This window comes from Prenolepis imparis, unplaced genomic scaffold, assembly GCF_030444845.1.
Source record: "Prenolepis imparis isolate NDT839.2.m4 unplaced genomic scaffold, iyPreImpa1.0 SCAF_7, whole genome shotgun sequence".
NCBI classification, from domain to species: Eukaryota; Metazoa; Arthropoda; class Insecta; order Hymenoptera; family Formicidae; genus Prenolepis; species Prenolepis imparis.
The window spans coordinates 7,126,613-7,149,135 of NW_028141165.1; the positions used below are offsets into that span (position 1 = coordinate 7,126,613).

At 37.0% G+C, this 22,523-nt stretch overlaps 1 protein-coding gene across 5 annotated transcripts in view; it reads right to left on the bottom strand.

Moving 5' to 3' along the window:
* The window catches only part of Usp (retinoid X receptor ultraspiracle), a 76,782-nt gene that overhangs the window by 6,199 nt on the left and 48,060 nt on the right, over positions 1–22,523 (bottom strand). For all 5 annotated transcript variants that reach the window (XM_083042842.1, XM_083042841.1, XM_083042837.1 and 2 more), the window contains 2 exons: positions 10,125–10,251; positions 9,582–9,743 (listed from right to left, as the gene is read on the bottom strand). In XM_083042842.1, the coding sequence (XP_082898968.1) occupies positions 9,582–9,743; positions 10,125–10,251 (289 nt within the window). The remainder of the gene's footprint in view (positions 1–9,581; positions 9,744–10,124; positions 10,252–22,523) is intronic.

Genomic DNA, 22,523 nt, shown 5'->3' on the forward strand with positions numbered 1-22,523 from the left:
AAGACTCATTGTATGTATGTGTGTTTGTGAGTTTGTGTGTGCTAACATAATATTTAATTTTACGAAAAATAATCATTTAATAATTTCAGAACATTTTTTTATCACATAACGATTAATGATTGAATTGTTAATCTAAACAGTAGCGATATTGCATACTATATAGGTGATCTACAAGTATAAAAAAATTTCAATTAGTTATAAAATTAGAAGAAGTCAAAGTTTTAAGAAAATCCCCAGTTAGCACACATCTACATCGACCGGTGTATAGGATAAAACGATTTATCATATATAATCAGAGAGTCCTAGTGCTCAACTGGCCAATTAGTAATGTGGGCTATCGAATCCCGCTCAAAGTTTTATTAATAAATCGATAATCAAATAATTTTTAGCAACAATCGATGATGATGCTAAATAAACTCGCTGTGTGACAATCTATTAAAAATAGAAATAGGACCTATGTTCATATAAAATTTTTTTTACTTAAAATGATGCCCCGCATACTGAAACGTACATCTTTATTATTGCGCTTTCGCGTAAATAATGTTTGACTTGTTTGATTAATAACAATAATTTTGTGCTCCACTTACTGCGCTGGCTCTTTATATTACTTATTCAGAAAGACATCTCTATTTAAGTTTTTTTTTACACTCGTTATAGATCACCCTGTATAGCGACATTATATCGTATAACATGCATATATAGCGCATAAATTATTTATGGTAGCATAGTAATTTTCGTACTCAAAGAAAATAGACGTCACTCCCCTCTTTTCTACGTCATATTTTCAGAAATCGCGAATAATAACAATCTCTCGCGTCAACTCAGTCGCGGTTGTTGTCGCCGAGAGAGAGTTCGCGATCATCATCAACGGTTCCGTGAGTCATGGCCCGCTTTCAGGGTCGTCGTTTTTAAAGTTTTTGGAACGTTTCCAGAACACATCTCCCATTGGAGCCAGAAAAGCGGCGGCGAATTCCGCGGCAGAGAATTTATTTTCGCTGCAGATATTCGTACGTATATCTGCAACGTGTGTGCGTATTTTCTCTCGCGACGGCATCTCCGAATGATTTCGAAGCGGGAAGCTCTCCTTCTTCGTGGTTGACAACGGAACGATGCCACATATTCTAAAAACGCTATATCCTACCCAGCAGAACAAACAGTGGCATTAAATTCCGCTGTCATCTGCTAAAACCTGGAGCTAAAGCCGCGCGTGTAACAGATAGATATATACATACGTCTTTGTCAACAAATTTACAAAGCTCGCGATTAACTTCAACGATGTAAATTGAGTGAAATTAATTAAATTTTTCTCGGATTATTTTTGTCCCTATTGTATTTAACTTGTCTTCGTGTTTTCGGAAAATAAGCGTCGCAACGTGATGTGACATCTTTGATGAATTGAACCTCTTGCGAAATTAATTCGCGCGGTAGCTAATGTGCTAAAAGCCCCTATCACAGCCGAGTGCGATGCAATTATTTGCACGTCGAGACGAATGTCATTCGCGCTCGTAAAGCGTATTCGCGAAGACAGGATAAATCAAGCGGGTGTATTCATTGTCTGATTCGCGGCGGAGAATTTCCCCTTGTGTTTCGAGAATATATCTATATACAGACGAGCCGTCTGACACTAAGACAAACGATACGGCGTGCTAATCTCGTGGATTTTGCGAAACATCAAAATATCCCGTTTCCATCTGAGAAGACAACGCCTATCGAAGCGATGCCCAGGAATTTACGAGACGACCGTGTTATTGTGCAACTGTAACGCATCGCATTCTTTAAAATTACGCCGTCGTTCGCATCACAATGCTGCGTTAATACACCGAAAAAATTGTATTCTCAAAGTAAGAGGACTGTAGAGTACTATAAAATCCCTTTTAATATTTCTAGGTATTTTTAGAACATTCTCTAAGAATATATTCTTTGTTAATAACAAACGATCGTATGGATTTTTTTGTGCACGTTTGTGCAGACTGTTCATTTGTGTTATATAAGCATATACTATTGCAGCTTGCAGCAACGTAATGATTATTATGTAGTGTTGCAATTTACAGTGTAGTCATTGAATGGTCTTATTAAAAAAATAGATTCCTTTTTAAAAAAGGCATATTATTGACATTATTGTCGCTTTTTCGCGATGCTGATTGGCTGTCTCGATTCGCGTTGTGCGTTATAATAGCATTGAGCAGCTGTCATCGCGAGGGTTGGCAGTTTCACAGTTTGTCCAAAATAAAATTAAATAAAATAATATTGTTTTAAATAATATGTTATAATACTTTAAACTCGGTTCATATTTTTGACAGTTATCAGCTGATTTCTGTCAAAAAATATTAATCGCGGATAAAGTACTGTAACATATTATATTACTTACAAAATATTATTATTTAATTATAATATGTTGTAAATAATATAATATGTTATAATATACACTTATAATATATACTTTGTCCGCGATTAATATTTTTTGACAGAAATCAGCTGATAACTGTCAAAAATATTAATTAAATTTAAAGTATTAAAATATATTATTTAAAACATATTATTATTTTATATAATTTTATTTTGCATAAACTGTCAAACTGTTAATCCTCGCGATAACAGTCTCTCAATGCTATGAATATAACGTATAACGCTAATTGAGGCAGCTGATCAACATCGCGAAAAAGAGGCAAAAATATTTGCTAGAATCGACTTAACATGCCTTTTTTTAGAAAGGGACTAGAAAAACACAAGCGCACTGCCATTCCTTGATTTTATGTTAAAAAGAATGATACAGAAATCAGCTGATAACTGTCAAAAAATATTAATCGAGTTTAAAGTATTATAATATTTTATTTAAAACATATTATTTTAATTTTTATAGCATATTATTTTTTTAATTAGCAAATTAACGGTTTAATCAACTAATGTGTGTCAAAAATTATTAATAAAGCGTTAATTTGCCAATTAAATTTTAAAATAATAATATGTTAAAAATATTAAAATAGTAATATGTCGTAAATAATATGTTATAATGCCTTATTTGCGATTAATATTTTTTGACAGAAATCAGCTGATAACTGTCAAAAATAATAATCAAGTTTAAGGAATTATAACATATTTAAAACATATTATTATTTTAAAAATTAATTAGCAAATTAACTTTAATCAGCTGATTTCTGTCAAAAAATATTAATGAAACTTTATACAAAAATATCATTCTCTTTTATATAATATAAATAATTTTATATAAAAGAGAATGATATTTTTGTATAAAGTTTCATTAATTAGGATATTCCTTTTTTAAGATTAAAGCGCTACGCGCGCGCTTGCATTGTTCTAGCGAAGATAAAAAGTAGCTTGAAAAAAAAGCTGAGTGACTTCAAGATCCACGTTTCATGCTTCATGCTCTATGTATACTATGCCTACGCTTTTTTTTCTTTGCTTTGCTGTGTGTTATCAAATGTATTCTTTTGTTACTGTAAAAGTAAATCCATTTCGTCTACATTTTTATAAATTAAAAATATTTGAATAATCTTTAGAATATTCCTCTTTTAAGATTAAAGATCCTTTTGGCATTTATTTTAGAACAGGGTATTCTGAAAATAAGTTGGAAATTTTTATAAAATGAGAAATACAGTTTTTTCAATATGAAATACTCGTAATGTTAAATAACATCAAGAGACTCGGATATCTGCGCTATTGTAAGTTAACAATTTGCAATTAAAATGCCGTAACCTTAAATGAGTATGAGGTGTAAAAGAGACTATGATCTTCCTTATTTCAAAAACTTAAACGCACATAATTATATATCTATCAACATGCCATCGCAATTTCTTCTTCTCGCTCTTTGTCATCGTAATCTCTCTAATCGAGTAGGGCCTTTCCTTTTTCACAATGATCGCTAATTTGCGACTCGACTGCGATGAGCGAAGGCTCGATTACAACATCGTGTCCTTAATCGTCATGTAAGTGCGGCAAGAGAAGAGGAAATTCCACGCATTGAACATACAATAATAATGATTCTTATGCCCGTAGCGCTTTTCCAACATTAGCAACGAGATGACACGAGATGCTAAAGATACTATTGGATGGTACAATATAGCTTCAATCCAATAGTCGAGCGGCATCAGAAATTGCATCTCTAGACGTGGGCGGTGCGGCGCACGTGATGCAATTTCTGGACCACCGTGACAGCCGTTTGATCTCGCAGAGTTTATGCAAAAGACAAATATTCATGACACGGGACACGTGTGGAACCACTCGACTGCGCTAGTTCTCTCTCTCTCTCTTTCTCTCTTTTTCCTCTCTGTTTCTCCTTCTTTATCGTAGAAGACCTTCAGTGCCATGTGCATGAATAACATCGGCGCAGAAGCTGTACGATGCTACGTATGTTTCACAGTTTTTCACCCGATCGCGAGAAATTCCGTTGGAAAAAATAGAGCTATACGGCGAAGAGCCAATATTTCGTTTAATGCGGAAAATAAAGAGGCAATTGCGAGAGTAATATTTTTAACGCGCAAAAGACACACGTTTTCCAATTATAATCGGAACATTTTTAATAATTAAATTCTAAAGGTTGTTAAATAAACAATTGCGCACGCTAACTTTTTCATTGATATCCTCATTCGTAGAATCATTTGATACCGAAATTTATTTCCTTACCAAAACAGGACAAAAGCCTTCGAGCCGCTTCGATGGCGAATTACCATGAAATTGAAATAAAATAACTGTGAGAGATAGAAAAAAAAATTTGTACAATTTTAAATTGAATAAAAAAATAAAAACCTTATAATTTTATTTTAAATGAATTAATAATAATATTTCTGGAAGAGAAAGAGAGAGAGGAAGGAAAAATGTATATAGTAATTATTTCTGCCAATCTCAAAGGCATTCCATTGGTCAAAGAAGAATGAACAGTACTGGGTTAAAGGGTTAATTAGTCGCCACTGGAGCAAAGTGCCTATATACAATGAGGGGGGGGCCCCCTCCGTAGGAACTACGGGTGGGTAGTCGTTCTAACCTCGTGAGCCAACAGCAGCAAGTCCAAGGTTGATGGGGCCTCTGATGCAACGCGAACATCGCGACGAGCTGGCCTGCAGCTCCATGCAATTCCGCGCCATCGCGACGGGAAGAGACGAAGGACAGGGAATGTATATAGGAGGGGAATCGGCCTGTCTCTGTATATGTGCGTATGTATGTACATATATACATCACGAGATTCCCTGCACCATAGAAACAGCTAAACATCCGCGCGAACGCACTGGCGCTCCAGCGAAAATGGCTCGAGGTCGCATGGTGATTCGCGGAAATTGGAACGGAATTCGCGATATCGAATGTTTTTACGTAACGCCGGGACTCGATTACGCAATTGGCACAATTCCGTACATAGTTTATCGCGGCTTTTCGAATTGTTCTTAGCAATATGAGAATAATACGCGGATATTGTAGTAAAACGAGAAACCGTAATACATTACATTTACAGTGAGACGCTTATCAGGCAATAGATGAATAGATGAAAAAAATAGACAAAAAGAAATAAAAAAGAGAGAAATAAAATTAAATAGATAAAACGAATAGAAGCTGAGAAAAAGAAAGAGAAAGTGAAAATAAAAACTTGAAGTAATAAGCTCTAATATAAAAAAATTACAATAAACAAAAGAAGCGAGATAATTAAGAACCGAGTTAATTAAGAGCGATGTAAGCGGCGCATAATTTCTTTTTTCTTGTTAAAAATTATTTATTTTGTACGTTTCCTGATTTCGGACCATCATTGTCAAATAATATAGAATAAAACGTAAAATTAGCACATTAAGACATAAATTTTTCATATGCATTCTCATTAATTGTATTCAAGCCATACGCAATATATTTTTATTTATCTGAGAGTTGCGTTTAAGAAATTTATTCGATCGTGTAAGAAGGGTTTCCCCGAGGGACAATAAATTCGTACATTGGCGATGATGCCTTTTTCACGTCAATCCCAAGTCGTTACTGAGTGGATCAACCGCGCTTTTATCGGGCAAGTGTGTTAAGGGACCGAAATACGTGGAGTAAATAACTTGGAATATATAGGTATTTCTCGATAGAGAGGATCCATAAGGAACTTCCTTTTCGCTAACGTTACTTTCATCGTTACGCCGCGGTAACTCTCGCATCTGAATTAGAAAGTTGGTACAAGTTTTAATTGGATAAGTTACTTTGAGAATCTAACTTTCGTATTTGAGCTGTTTCGTAAAACCGAGAGAAAAATGTTAACAAGACCTATCGTTGTGTAATGAAATTCGCAAACACGCCCAAATACTGTATACACAACGATGATGCTTAGATTGCATGAACTTCTACCGATGAGCAAAATTACAAGCGTGTAAGAATTAACAGAATGCCTACTCCAATTTTGTGAAGAAAATTGTTTGAAAATTTCTTGATCTTTTATATATTTTTGTTTAAAATTTTAGATAAAATTTAGAGAATTTTTATATGCAACTTGTTAAAATAATTTTTTATTGTATGCATTTTCTCTCTTTCTCTTCACTCATAAAGAAAAAATAAAGAGCTATTTCAGATGTTAAGTTTGAAAATTCATTGAAAAAAGAATAGCTTTCATAAAATACATATTTTTCATTTGCATAAATATTTTTTATTTTTTATCATTAAAAATTGCAATAAAGAATACGTATTACATGCATTCAGTATTTTGCTAAGTCTATTAATATATGCTAAGGCTATTAATATATAAACAGAGAGAAAGAAAAATATATATTTATAATATAGAATGCTTACTGCTTGCAATATAAGAGAAAAATTATTAAAGAGAATATTTTTTTAAAGATTTCCTGAGTACATCTTAATAAAATTCCATAAGAATTTTCTAATTTTTTTTATAAAAAAATTTCTAAAAATTTCAGATATACCACATTTTGTCAGAAAGTAGACACTCTGATTAATTTTAATATCATATGTGATTGTCATAATTTTCCTAACATAATTTCTTAATTTTTATTTATTCTCGTGATTCAAATATTTCTATAGTTGTCAATCATAAAACAAATCATAATAATATAAATATTTCGCGAAATATATTATATCTGAAAAAAATCTGTAAGATATGCTTTTATGAAGATAAAAGTTACGTGAGACGCGGCGGATTGCAGAAAGTAATTTTAGGTGTGTCGCGAGAGAATTAAGAGGTATATAAACTTCTTCAAATATTTCAGCCCGCGTTTGACGTTTCTCAACAATTATTATCGGAGACCGACAAACTGTCGCGCTGACAGGACGCCTAATAACAGCTATTATACGCCGTATCCAGATGTACGCGCAATGGGTGTGTTGTGGAGTATCGTGTGCATCTCTTCGCAGACTCGGGAGGTGTTCGCGTGTTCGCATAAAAGTCAGTTCGCGCAGATGTTTCTTTTCACAGCGTGCGTTTTCGCGGTGGTTCGCCGCGACCTGTTGCGGCCGCAACACGAAAGACGATATACGCACAGACACGGCCCCTTTTTCCCCCGGGGCACACATGCGATGGAAACTCTTTCACCTACTACTCGCGTTTCCTCTCGCGCTTCGGCTCTGTCTGCGCCGCAGCCAGCCCGTTTAGTTCGTCGACATTTTTATTATTCCGCCGGACGACGGTTCGACGCACCGCGGCGATTATGCAAACGCGACGCCGTATATGCAGCTTTTTTCTTACGTATGCACGCGAGGAACGAATGCGAGGAGACTCCGTTAATAACCGAGGATATACATACGTGTGCGCGAGTCAAAGTTCAGTGTCGACGCTCGGATTGTTGAAGAATTCTATTTGTAACGCGAGGTCTAAGAAATCTCTCAATCATACATAATATTATATATGCAAAACGACTTCTAAAGTAATTATGCAATAAAGTGTAAATGTGTAATATGAAATGTAAATGATATGCAAAATGTAATAATATGTAAAATGACTTCTAAAATAATTATTGGCAAGTGTAATCTAGTTAAAATAACTACGAACGCGGTTGAAACAGAAAAATAATAAATTAAGAAAAAAAAAAAGAAAAATCGGAGCATGTTTAATATTCAAGTAGAATCACGACTTTCATAAGCGTGTCTCGCAACTTCGCAGACGGTACACGAAAGCACGAGAGAGCGTACATCTCTGATAAATTCTCCCTCTTTTCCCAAAGAAGTTGATCCCCCCTCCCATTAATCCTTAGAGTAAAGACACGAGACAGCCTCGAGACTGACTTATCGAACGTTAAATAATTGAGGAAAGGTCGACGAGAGGTTGTTCAAGTTGGGGAAAACGTCAGTATAAAAATTTCTCCCCTCCCTCCCTCCTCGAGATCGTCCGAGTGCTATTCGATTTAATTATTCGGGGATCTCCGTACATATATTTACTTTTGCAATAACTCTTTGCGCGAGTCGGAGGTTAAGGATAATTGGAAAAAAACGAAGCAACTATCATGTCGATTTATCATATCGTTTTGCTATATAGGTAATGCGGCCGGACTGCATAATAAATTATTATTACATTCTCGTGGAACGGGTCGGGATTATTCATCGCGTCTTCCGTTAACGAGGGTCAGGATTATCAAGCAAATCCGAAGAACCTTGAACCGCGCTCTCTCTCTCTCTCTCTTTTCCTTGTTCTGCAACGATGCAACAGCGGAAAATCATCTCATCTGACAAGCACGACGAATTCATATTCATAGGCGCGGCCGGTCTCTCCGCTTTTTCTCGGATTAAATCTCGCGTCGGGTCTTTTACGAGTTCGCTCTCTTCGGAAAATGCTACGAAAGAACGGTAATTATTTTTGCAATTGACTAAGACGCGTAAGAGAGCGCGAGGAGGCGCACAAGAGAGAATATTCAAACGAGTTTGTTCGCTTTTATTATTGAAGTCGCGCCGCTTAAGAGATTCAATATTATACCGTCGCGATCGAAAGATTATATACTCGCGCACGTACATTTCTTGAATAAAATCCTCCGCGCGTCAAGGATCAAATTTACATGATAAATATGCGCAAGAAGAGGTAAAATGGTTTTTTATAATCTTTAGACTTCTCTCTTGCCGGATACATATACTTGCACTACTGAATGTACAATCGCAACTTTTCAAATACATTTTCTGTGGATTTCGAGAGAGATACAGAAAACTCTTTTATTACAAAATATAAAAAGATAATAATACAGAAAATAATAAACAATAACATGCACAATCTCTAAAGTTGTTAGAAGATTTAAGTTGTTTTAAATCTTGAAAGATTTACAAGGGAATCTCGCGAACCCAAAAATTCTGATTTTGAAATAAATATATTTAAAAAATTTTATTAATGTGATTAAATAGAAGCATTTTTACCATGAAACTTTTGTATAAAACATGTTTTTGATATCTCGAATGCTTTTTAAGATATATCGAAAAAAGCAAAGAGCTCTATATATGAGGGATGGTTTCACCCCTTAGAATCGCTTTTGGCAACTGAAAATTTCTAAATTCATTTATTTATCCCCCCCCCCCCACACATGTGTATAGAATTTTATCACAATCAAAATTTTTAAATTCGCGAGATTCTTGTTAGTATCTAAACTACAACATAGTTTATTATAGAATTGTCAACTTACCTATAAACGCCATAATGTTTGCCGCTTGCACGGTCGCCGCAGATTGAACACAGATGTTTGCTGCCCGACAAAGGATGATTAGGCGGATAAGGGGTAATCGTCTTGCTTTGACCACTGGGCGATGTACTCAGGAGGTTGCTGTGACAACCAGCATTGAAGGATCTTTAACATGCAAAGCAGAGAAATCATCTGTGAATCTACGTCACTACAATCCCGTAACGTGCACGTTTCGAACAATTTAACGTGTTAACTAACGGATTGCTATATTGTCGAAATCTTTAGAATCACAACGTATAATTACACTGTAGCTTTGTAAAAAATAATTTTAAAAAATATAAAAAAGTATCAATAGATAAAGGAATTTTTTTATCGAAACTAGCTCGAGCAAATTTGCCGTCAAATTTATATATAATACTTGTATGTATCAATTATAATATTATAAATATTAATATATTAATATATTGTATATTGATTATAATATTATAATGTAATATTAATATTCACTAAAAATTATAATATTATAAAAAGAGAGAGAATACTTACCCCGGGCTGTTGGGACCCGATGGACTAAAGTTCCCCGGATTGATAAGAGCCGTGTCGGGCTTCATGTCGAGAGGACTCTGCGGACCTACTGACGACATCGACATGTTGCTGCTGTCCAAACTTAACCCTGAAACACAAGACGTTTTTCGAATTTATTTTATCTGGATTTTATTTTGCATCTCATTCCTCTATCTCTTATTAATGTCACATATTTGCATATTTTTAATGTTGCGTAAATATCGTTTCTCTTTCTTGCAATTTTCTCGAAAGATCAAATATTATAGCACGCTCATAGCACGCGATGATAAAAACAGCGCATGATAAATGCGTTCGATGCAAATTGCAATTTCTAAGAAGTTGCGTGAAAAGTGCATCTATTATATTATCCGATACTTATACTATGACGATCGATACTCCTCACGATATCCTTTTTAAAATGATGAAAGGGCGTAGAGAAAAGAAACCATGATCGAAAAAGAAACATTTTGGTTATCATAATCCAAAACATCATAACAAAGTTATGATGATATATCATAATGATTATATGTTTGGTTTGATAAAGCTAGGAGTTGATTATTATGAGTTGTAAAGGTTCTATACATCGTATTCCCGTACAAAACCTCTAAAAGCTGTCTAGACCTTCTTAAGAGAAATTGGCATAATAATATAAAAAAACAGAATTCGTATAATGATACACGAAATCACTTATAGACCTAAGTTAAAACAAAAGGGTAAAATTGCATAAAAAATTACACCTCACCGAGTTTTATCGAAAAGAAGGTGTCGAAAAAATCGAAAAATAATTAATCGCTTGACAACACATTAAATACCCTGATAAAAAAAATCTTCCGCGTCCTTCGCACATTCCTTTCGCCGCGAGGAGGACAACGACGCTTCTCGCAATCGCGCCAGTAATTTACAGTTACAGGAAACCTGAGTGTAACCACGTGCTGTCGATCGATCGATCGGATCGACGCTTCCCTCGAGACGGAGGAAAGTCCGCGCGCTCGCCGCGAGAAAAAGAGAGGAACGAGCTCTGCTCGGCGAAGGTCGAGCGATCGGAACGCGTGATTATGCGGTAAAACGAGACGAGATGCGACCGCGAGAGTTGCAGGTGCGGACGAAGATGCTCTCGGAGAGCGGGAACGGAACCGTGTAACATCGAGTTTTATTCGCCTCTCACGAAGAGCGAAGACTCTGTCATTATCCGAGAAATCCCTCTATCGTCGCAGGGATTTCTCTCTTCGGCATCGCGTGAATGTGAAGTTCTTTCTGTTTCTGCGGAGACCATCATTCCGCTTTACATGCCGATAATATCTTTGGTATTAAGCGTATAGAGTAATACTAGGGATTCGTAAATTGAGTATTTATTATCTATTTAATAGAGGGAAATTTTCAAGATTTATGTGACTCTCTTCAGATGGTGACCTTGCTATTTGTAGATTTACGATAAGCAATTTCTACGGAATAAAGAACACTTAATATGCAATTGAAGCGTAAAACTAGCCATAGATATCTACGATAAGAATTTCTACCGTTCAGGAAAGTGTTAATTAAATCTTTGATATTGTGAAACAAAGTATGCATTAATTGTTAGATGTTAGAAGAATACGTGTGCAATTTATGAAAAGCAAAAATAGAGAAACTTCGAGATCTAAGAAATCATAAAGTACATAAATTTAATACTCCCCTAAATTTCTTTAAAGCCTGTGGCATTTATGACTTTATATGTCTGGAAGGATTCGCGTTTGTAGCACCGCAGGGACCATTGAAAGCGAGAGTCCATGGAAACAAATACCCGAGAGGGCAAAAACCCACGACGAGGAGCGAGGGAGATCCGTGAAAGTGCCTGAATTCTACAAAAGGTCGCTCCCCAAGTTTCACGTAACCAAGAGAACGAGCAGTTCGTATTGGAAGCTCATTTCGTCGACATCGGCGCGAGATCCGGAGAGAGATTGCTCAGATAAACGAGACTATAACAAATGGCCTTCCGCATCAGTAATACAAATCGTAACTCGGGACGAATTATATATATAAAATATAGGAGAGGAGTTAGAAAAAGAAAGAAGGGAGGAGGGAAGGAGAGAGGAAGTAAATGAGAGTGAAAAAGAGCAAAAGAAAATAAAAAAGAATCTCTTCTCTTCCACTGGCGCGTTAATTTCTTCGTCCTTTGTATTCGTCGGTTTCTGCATAAAACTGTCTCGCGGAATTACATGGTATTGATCCTGAATCCTTGAATTACATGCTATTGATCTGTTTCTTCGTGCGGCCCTCCCGAACGATTATCGGCCGTCGTTTTCTCCCTCTTTACCCTTCACAACATAGATTCATCCTCGATCCGGAGGAAAAGATTCCTCTCTCATAAAAAAAAACCAATCCATCTTTGCGCTCGATGTTTATTCGGCAGCGAAATGATTAATGAAGGTTTACATATCGCGCTACAGTCATGAAAAAAATTCTCGTTAATTACGATTATTACGATTCTTCTTTTATAATAAACGATCCTAAAAATTTATTTTAACGTGGCATAGATATCTAACGTGATAAGTGAAAATTGATTATGTAGAAAAGAGTGTGTTTTCTGTTAACTATAACAACAAACGTTTGAAGTTGAACAACCGTTGCTAATCTTTAGCGCGTTATCAATCGCATAAATTATTAATCATATCGCGTTATCGTTTTTTATCGAATAAAAATCGTTGACGGAAAGATTAATCGCAGACTGTATCTGAAATCGTCGCTTTATCGGAGCAACGAGCTCTGCGTCTATTACAACGAAGCGAAAACCTCGATCAGCAATAATCGTCGTCTAACGTCAACCGGAGAGGGTTATTTCTCCTCGTCTGGCCACTTCTCGCAGGACATTTTTCACTTTCTACATTCAGTGGTCGGTCCATTATTGCTCGACGATGACGAGCCCTCACTCGCACCTCGACTCGCGTTTTCTCCCGTTAACTCCGTGGCAGTTAGGGTGGAACGTCCGAGAAGATAAACGACATTTTAATCGATTCCAGACGCGTCGAGGGACGCGATGTTGACAAATGTTTGCGAGACAACAAAGAAAGGTCTTGTTTGAACAATCTATAATTTACAACAAAATTCTACCCATATCACACGTTCAATTGACATTAATTTGATATACATATACATGGTCTCTTTTTATTTAAAAGATAAAAGGGATGGCGGTCACTTTTGATGGGATATCCTGTATATATTTCCAGATCGATTATCTCAAATTTCTTTTCTTTAAATAAATATTATGGGTTTATTTATGAAGCTTTTCGTAGCTGTATAATTTTTCTTGAAGAAAAATATGGATAATTAAAAAAAATAGTCCCCAATTTCATCGCGAAATCTAGATCGTCTAAAATAGGTTTTATATCAGCGAAGGTGGCCGGAGTGTGTTCGTTCAGACGATCTGTTGTTGAGGACGCGTCAAGTGCATCGGTAATTGCACGCCTGACGTCATTCTGTCACTCTCTCTCTTCCTCTTTCTCGGTTTCTCTCCGGCCCACTCCGACCGATCTGCTCGCTCGGAAGCGCATCACTAACCGACAAATGCGCAGCAGACAGACAGATTGGGATTTATGGCGATGATGCCCCTGCATCAGGGATGACCGCCAAGAAGATATACTCAATCACTAATCAACGGGAGTCAATTTTATAATGAGAATCAAGAAAATCTAAAATTTAACATTGGTATGTGGTTAACACACAGTTGTATAGGTTCTTATAATTTATTTAAAAAAAAGAAAAAAAACAATATATATATATTATAAATATTATTTGTATTTTTATATAATTATTTTTAAAAAAATAAAAAATCCTGCTTTATAGAATTAACTATAATTAACGATGTTAAATATATTAATTAAATATATCAACTATATTAACTCTATATTATTAACTATTTTATAAACCATATTAACTACGTTAATAATTTAACTATATATATGAATAAAAAACATGAATATATTTTCGAAAATATGGTCAATGGGCCAGCAAATATGGTGATTATTTTTAGGCCAACGCAATCGGGGAATTTATGGACCGAGAGAAGAAGCAAGCGTTCGATCAGGAGGAGCTGAATCGAGCCGGTGGAACGGGGCCACCACGTGGTCGCTCCGGTGACCCACAAAATGATTTATGCAGTCGATCCGAGAGACCGTGGAGAGTTCTCGCTGGAATTATATCTTCGATGTGCCTGCGTGCGCGGGGTTGACGATTCGATAACGATCCGAAAATCGAAACAACACTCTGGATATATATATCGAATTCAGCATCCTCCGTTTTCACAAGAGATAGATTGTCTTTATCTTCTGTTTTTTTTAGACGACTATAGCGATTGATTAGCGATTCGCGCAAAGGGGGTTACGATTTTTCATATTTACGGCATCGACGACCGATATTCGAAGTTTGGCACAGATTTTGCCCTCGTATTTCGCACTTACGCGCTCGCTTTCTTGCCGCTCTAATTATTACAACGGAAACGAAAGGATTTAAAACTGTTTTCGAAAGAGAGAGAGATCGTTGTCTGTGCGAAAAAAAATTGTGCGCGCAATGTTTCGTAAACATCGTGGATAAGCGTTGATCTCGGTGCATTCGCTCTCGGTTTGTGTCAACGATTCGTCGCGTGCACAGAGATGAGTTATACATTGAGGTCGTAGCTCTCTCGCTCTTCTCGCGGCTGACTTCTATTTCGAGTGTCGGGTCGTCGTCGTCGTCGTCGTCGCTTGCGTGCCACTCATCACTCTCGTTTATTAAGCATTGCGCCGCTGGTTTAATTACGCAACCGGCCGGCAAAGCGAACGGATCGAAGGTCGTCGACAGTCCGCGAGAGACTTGGCGACGCGCAAGGAGCATTGCTTGTCAGATAGAGTGCATCGCGATGCGGTGCACTCACCCAAATGAAACGCGAGCATATAATCAAATAAATGTACGTATATCTCTCGGTCAATAATAAAAATTTTTTTTTAATTTAAAAAAATTTTTAATTAAATTGTTTTAATTTTGAGAATTTTTATTTTTCGAATAAAAACTTCATCAAGATATTACGCACGAAAATGTCTGGAAAAATTTTTGATCATTCTTTATACATATATATATAATTTGAAAAAAAATTCCAAAATCTTCCTTCCTTTTTGGCGGGAAAAACAGTACCAGCGTGGAAATAAATATCTATGCTGGAAATAATGGCGGGCGACTCGGTCACGGCGGCACAATAATTTAGTACGTGGCTGGAGTTGCCAATTAAATCTCCTCGGTGAACCCGCGACGACGCGATATCCATTCTCGGCGAACGTGGCCGAGACCGCGCATTAAGCAATTTCACACGACGAACGTTGTTGGTCGTAAACGCGGCTTTAAGCGTATCGACGTATATAGAGGGTGGGACGAGGACACGAGAGTGGCCACAAGGCCAACGCTGTCGGTGATGGCTGTGTTAGGTGTGTATGTGAACTGCGCGCGCGGATACAAATACTTTTATATGTTTATATACATGTGTCGGCTGTGTCGGGCACCTTGACCAGACGCAAACGCGACGACGGTGCAACGCTCGAGCATATACACGCGCACACACACCCTCGCAAGAGGTAACAACATGACGTATCTGTATCGCATAAACTTCGCGCTCATCCTCATCGAGATAGGCGAGCTGCGAGAAAGGGCAAGGGAAACTCGAGTTGTGATCTTTTTTTTTTTACTGCTACTGAAGGAGCGCATGGAATGCGATTACTGCATACAATAACACACACAGAGGTCTTTTGACAATTTTTAAATATTTATAGTGGGAGAGAAAAAAAGGAGCGGTCAAACAGGCTTAATCGATTCAAATGTGTTTGCGTTTATGAATTTTTTAAAAACTCGTCTGTAAACATCGACGCGATAAATCTTGGAATCTGTACAGATTTTCTTAGATGGGGGAGGGGGGCACATATTTTCGGAAAATCGTGTACGTGGCTCGTGACACGCTCTCGTTCGAAATTATTGGCTCTCGATGCATTTTGCGCAACGCGCGTGTGGGTGCAATGGATGGAAACTCGAGACTTACAATTAGCTCATGTCAGTTCGCCGGCTTTGGATCCATTTTTTTTTTTTCCTGATATCGTAGCTTCGCGACCGAACGTGCAGAGAATATATAAAATAAAATTATCAATAATTCCCCTCTTTCTCTCTTTTTAAAATTAATTGAAATTAAACAGCAAATTTGTGCAGCGCAGAAACGCCAATTTCCACTATGTTGTTTAAGCTCTTATTGTGTGTACTCGATTATATTATCACAGGATATTTCGAGTCCCATCGCGCGTAACGCGATACCTCGGGATGCAGCTCGTCATTATTATCAACGCCCGGCGACATGTGTACATTGCGAAACTATTTGCGAATGTAGGAGGAGGATGAATATTTATGGTCGCGAGAGAAGAAACGCCGACAACCTTGAAAATGACGATAAACCGTTTGACTGCACCGTTTCATTGCATTCCGCGTCGCTGGAACACGGAGAGGCGAGAAGCAATAATTCTCGAAGCAATAAATTCAACGATGATAACGAAGCGCGGAGTTGAGGTAAAGTGAGTTAGTTACAAATGTAATGTTCTCTCTATTCGCGCTAATAAAAAATAGATGATATATCTCAACGCAGAGCGTTAACCCAGTGAATTAATAAACGTATAGCTTAGGTTGGATAGGATTCGCGTAAGAGGAAAAGAAAAAGTAAAATGCGACGGGTTCCATTAAGGAATTGAAACGCGATACGCAATTAAAATTCGAGCTTAGAGAGTCCCGTTTAATAAAGCTTAGTGCAATATATAGCGCGACATGCACATGTAATGCTCGCTAAAACTCTCGCATGATAAATTAGCGTCAATTCGTGGGCAGAGCTCGTCGTCGCGGAACCAGTCCATTAACGGATCGGACATTAAAAGCGCGAATTTCTTTTTTCCCCTCTTTTTTTTTATGCCTAGCCGCCCCCGTTGTTTTGTTTCTCGCGAGTACCAGCTCCGCCCCCGTTTCGTTCGTTCTTTCATTCGTTAAGAGCAGATGTGCCGATAAGAGCCGCACGGAAAGTGAAGCATAAAAAAAGGAGAACATTTCGGTACTCGTTAAGATTATGCGAGGCATTGTGTAACGACGGTTGCAAACCGTTTCAACGGTTCAATGAACAAACTGTGCGACGCACGTACCTATACACCTTATCTGCCAAGGATTAATAACCTTTGATAATTAAACGGATAGTGCGACGCGCAGATGTGCTCGAGGTACTAATTTGTACTTAAAACTGTGCGTATCGTTAGTATTCTCTAAGTGAAAATCACCCGTCATTCAATGGTCAAGTCGGTTTTTTAAATTGCATGTGAAGTTTAGCGATGGGATTAAGTATCTTATAAGTAGATTCGAATTTATTTGCATTATAGTTTCAAACTCTATAATTACTTCGAAAGAAAGCAGTGCTTTCAAGTAGACTCCAACTTGGACGAGATAGGTTTGAACTCTCTAAGTATCTCGAAAAATAAGAGCAAAGTTACATATTTTTTGCACAAAATTTTATTTATAAAAAGGAATATAGTATATATTGTATTAGAATTTTTTTTTTATTAATACTTTTCGCAAACACAAATAATCGTATGAGAAATCTATTAGAATAATAATTTTAATAATCATCATCATAATAACAAATTTTATATAATTAATATTTAATATATAATTGATAATTAACATATAGAATTAATGTAATTGACAATTAAGTCGTCAATTTTGAATTTCTTATATTCGACTTCAACGTGACTGCGAAATAGCTCACATAGTCGCATTTAATCTATTTGCGGAATTTCTCCGCATATGCGTTTGTACGACCGCGCGACTCCCGACGATGACATTGAGTTCGTACAGCAGCCTCAAATGAGTAATACGAAAATGCACCAAACGCGCGCCACAGTTCGTCATTCAGCGCTAACTTTAGACCCGGTGTAAAAGCCGCCGGTGTGTAGAAGCGCTGAATTGAACGAATATTTGGACGCGTGCGGTTTACATTACGTTTATATATACACATATGCGTCCCACTTTTATCTCATTATTTTGTTATGACATATATTCTACGGCCAATTTGGAATCGATTTTTCCGCGAAGAGAGAGAGAGAGAGAGAGAGAATATCGAGGCACCTGCTGCAATTTTTCAAGCAATCAATAGCGGAAAATAAAACAAGCTTCTCACTGGCTTCTGGCACGCAATTATTCTTCATTTCAAGTCAACTTCTTTTTTACCAAATGTTTTTTTCTTTTCAACATTTACGTTAGGAAAGAATCATCGTCTCCGAATGTCAATTTAAGAGACTGAAGTAATATGATATAATCTCGGAATGTTTTGTATATGTGCATATATGCATTTCAAATCGTGGCAACGACGAGTTTGTTCTCCTTTTTCTATTATGCTGAATCCGCGGCGGATGCGGATCTTCTCGACTCGTCGCAACGAGACGCGATCCGGCGTCGCGTCGTGTCAGTTACTCATCGCGCGGATATGCAATTCAGCAAATTTCGACGGCGGATGTCTGATAAACAATGCCGATGCGTGTCCGCTCGGTCCTTCTGGCTCGCGAGATAATTTCGGAACCTGATTCTTAGAGACATTTCTCACGTTCAAAGTGCTGTAACGAATATAATCGCGCAATTTTGAATAAATTATGAAATTTAACAATTTTTCTTCGGCGAACATTACACTCTTTTCATAGTATTGCAGATTAAGATGATAGGGGGTGGATGAGTGGTTGCCTGATAATGAGAGAGAGAGAAATTCTAGATCAAGTCCCGATATTTTTTATTGCACTTCTCTAAAATATAATCACTTTGTACCTTTCTCTATCAATCTAGCTACACAATACCTTCAGTATGAAGAGAATACGGTAATATAGGGTAGAGGTTGACTGTCTACTGACAAAATAAGTTAGGAAGGGTCCCGATAGGATCTCGATATCTGTTCGGAAAAAGCCTGCAAGTGTCTCAAAGATCTCGAAATAGTAAACTGCACTTAAGTGGCTATAATAGTTAATTAACCGATTATATGAAAGTTGCGCTTGCTCGAGCCATCCTTCGCGATCACGTCGCGACGACGATAATATTCCGCGCGAGCGTTGTGACAAATCGATCCGTCGCAGACGGCGGGACGAATCTGGCGACCTAACTCTTTTTGCCGTCGAATAAGCGCGAGATAACGATCGGTCTCGCGAGAAGAGCCGCTGCCCTCCTCCTCCTCCGCGGGAGAGCGATTTTTCAGTCATTATCATCATTATACGGGGGCCTGACGGAGGTCTTTACGACGATGACGTCACCGTCTGACAATTTGAGCGCTCTTCCAAAACTGAAAACCAGTTTCCCGCCGCGCGACCTCCGTGTATGCGCTTTGCCTTTAGGCTAAGCTCGCTGCATCGCGCGCTGCACTGGATCATCAGTCGGGTCGCCTCTCTCTTAACGCGCCAGAACGAGATCGTAAATTTACTATAAATTTTGCTCTCCGTTGGCCGACTCGAGCATAAATTGTCGAACGTTCGCGCGCTACATATGTATAAACATATATCTTCCGCAAAGTTTATGATAAATCGCGCCCAATTTGCAGGAAAGGGGAAGTTGCAACGATACACCCGTAACTTTGAAGAGAACACGCGGAAAAAGTTAGGGTAACAGTTCTCCGGTAGATATTTGCGCAATTTACAAATTATAATTTTAAATAAATATAATATAAGCTCGAATTATCTTTTTCTCGCACATAGAGCAGGTTCTTTCTTTCTTTTTCCAGTCTTTTTTTTTAGGCCGCCGCCTTTTATCAGTTAAAGGTAAAATATTTCGTCGTACTATATTCGCAAAGAGGTGCGCCGTTATCGACGAAAATTATCGTTCTCTCTCTGGCATGGTGCTGTAAAGTAAATTAAAAAATCGCAGATATCTCGGGCATTGCGGCCACGTATATCGGACACACACGGGTTGGACGCGCGATTAACGATTTCCTTGCACGCGACTTCAGAATTCGTCGTCGCGAAAAGCCCGCGAAAGAAAAAAGAAAAGCGAAAAGGAAATAAGTTTTCGACGACGTGCACGAAAGATGGCTAGAGAAAGAGAGCGAGGGAGATAGAGAAAGTTTTTTTAACAGTTTCCTGCACGCAGCTGCGACCGGATGCCGCTCCCACACCAGAGACCAACACGTTATAACGTTGCACATGCAACCCACGCAATTATACATGTGCACGACTGTACGAAAATAGTGCCGCGTCCCTGACGTTAGTCCTTGAACTCGCGAAAAAAGTCATCGGATTAATGACACATCTCCGCGGGCATGATTTACTTTACAGCTTTACACTGTCGCAGACGTTGCAAGTCTCAATGCGAGTCAGTTCTGCGCTTCAATAGCTATGTATTTAAACGTCCGATACAATCAATTAAATCGATTGTACGCGTTCATCTTTTTACGAGCTTCTGCTTACAAAATAAAAATAAATAAAAAGATGTAATAAACAAATATTCATAATTGCTCTAATATAAAAATGTTTATATATTATTACTTTATATATTCACGTTTCCTTATTATTATAATTTCTAAATAAAATAAATATTCTATTAAATATTAATTAAAATTAAATTAAATTGTTATATTTTAATTTTAAATATTAAAATTGATATTTTATTAAAATATTATAAAAAATTAAAATTAATATTTTTAATTATACATATTTTTGTAATTATATCCATAAAACTTTTCTAAAGAATTAAAGCGCCATTAGCGCTGTCGGAAAGTTATTTTATTTTTTTTTTTCTTTCTCTCACAATTCTTTTATTTTCAAGAATAAATTCCGCTCTCTTCACTGCATCGTATTAATATACATGGCGTTGTATAAAGTAAATTTCATGAGACGATTTCACATGGCGCATAGCAACGCACGTGTTAACATACAACACCTTACAGTATCTAAATTTACGTAGAGTTCTAGCAATCAGCATGAGAACTAGATACGACACGTACACAGAAACTCCATTATAAATGTGGAACAGAGCACATTCTATACAACCTCGACACTTTCCCGTGTTGTATCGCAATAAATATTTGGACAGCGTGCGTACAAGTCCGACAAGAGATAAGACGCGTATGATTTCATATTCTTTCTTTTACGATCGCCGCCGCAGGTTTTTAGCGCGTCGTAAATCTGGACGAGGACGCGAACATAAAACAGAACATTTCCAGAATTATTTGCGAAAGCTCCGTTTCGTTTTGCCGAAGAAATGCATTTTCTGAAAAATACTTCGTCAACGCTTCGCATCTCGAAGAGGTCGATGGAGTACCAAAAATATCAAAGAAAACTTTGATACACACATATATGCATACAATAATAATCGAATAAAGAATGTTCGCGATAGAAATGCAATGATTTCTATACCGAAAAAAATTGTATTATTTAAAAGTAAGAGAACTGTATACTATAAAATTCCTCTTTCTTAATAACAGATATTCTAATTGTAAGTGTTTCTCGAACTCCTCTAAGATTAAGAATATATTCTTTGTTAATAACAAACGGTCGTATGGTTTTCTTATGCAAATCGTTCATTTAGCGTTATATAGTCATATTGTTACAGCAACATATATAGTTATATATAGTGTTTGTCACTGAATGATTTTTTAATTTATTACAAGAATGGATCAAGTTAATAACATAACATAACATAAAAATAATAATAAATTTAATAATAAACTTAATTTAATCGGTCAAGATCCATACTTTTGTACCTCTGTGTGCTGTAAAATAATTATTTTTTTTTTGTTAATGTAAAAATAAATTCTACTTCGTTTACTTTCTTATAAATTAGGGATATCTGATACTAATCTTTAGAGGATTCCCCTCTTAAAGTAAGAGGATCCTTTTGGCATCTATTTTGGAGAACAGGGTATTCTAAAAATAAATGAGAAATTTTTAAAATAAAAATACAATTTTTTTCTATGATTGCCCTAAATGAAGATAGTTTAGTGCGATTCTCATAATTCGCGCTCCTGTAATAAGATTCATAAGATATTACATGTAACGTTCCATTTCTCATTTCGCACGAAGATCGCCACGTAATGCACTCGCGGAAATAAGATCGAGCGTTAGATAGGCGCCGCTACGTAAATCTCGTCACGCATATCAAGTCAAGATGTATTGTTACGTGTACCTCGCACGTGTACGCCACTCGCGCAAAGTCAAAATAATATCATGCATCTGGAATGAGTCTGAAGACAGGCAAACTGCCGCATCGTCCGCAACACTGGCGCATAAATGCATTTTGTGTCAAATCGTCTTGCAACTGTGATATCATTTCGAGATATTAACGATAGAATAAAAAAACTGGAACAAGCTTCAATCTCGTAAATGCGAAATGTAT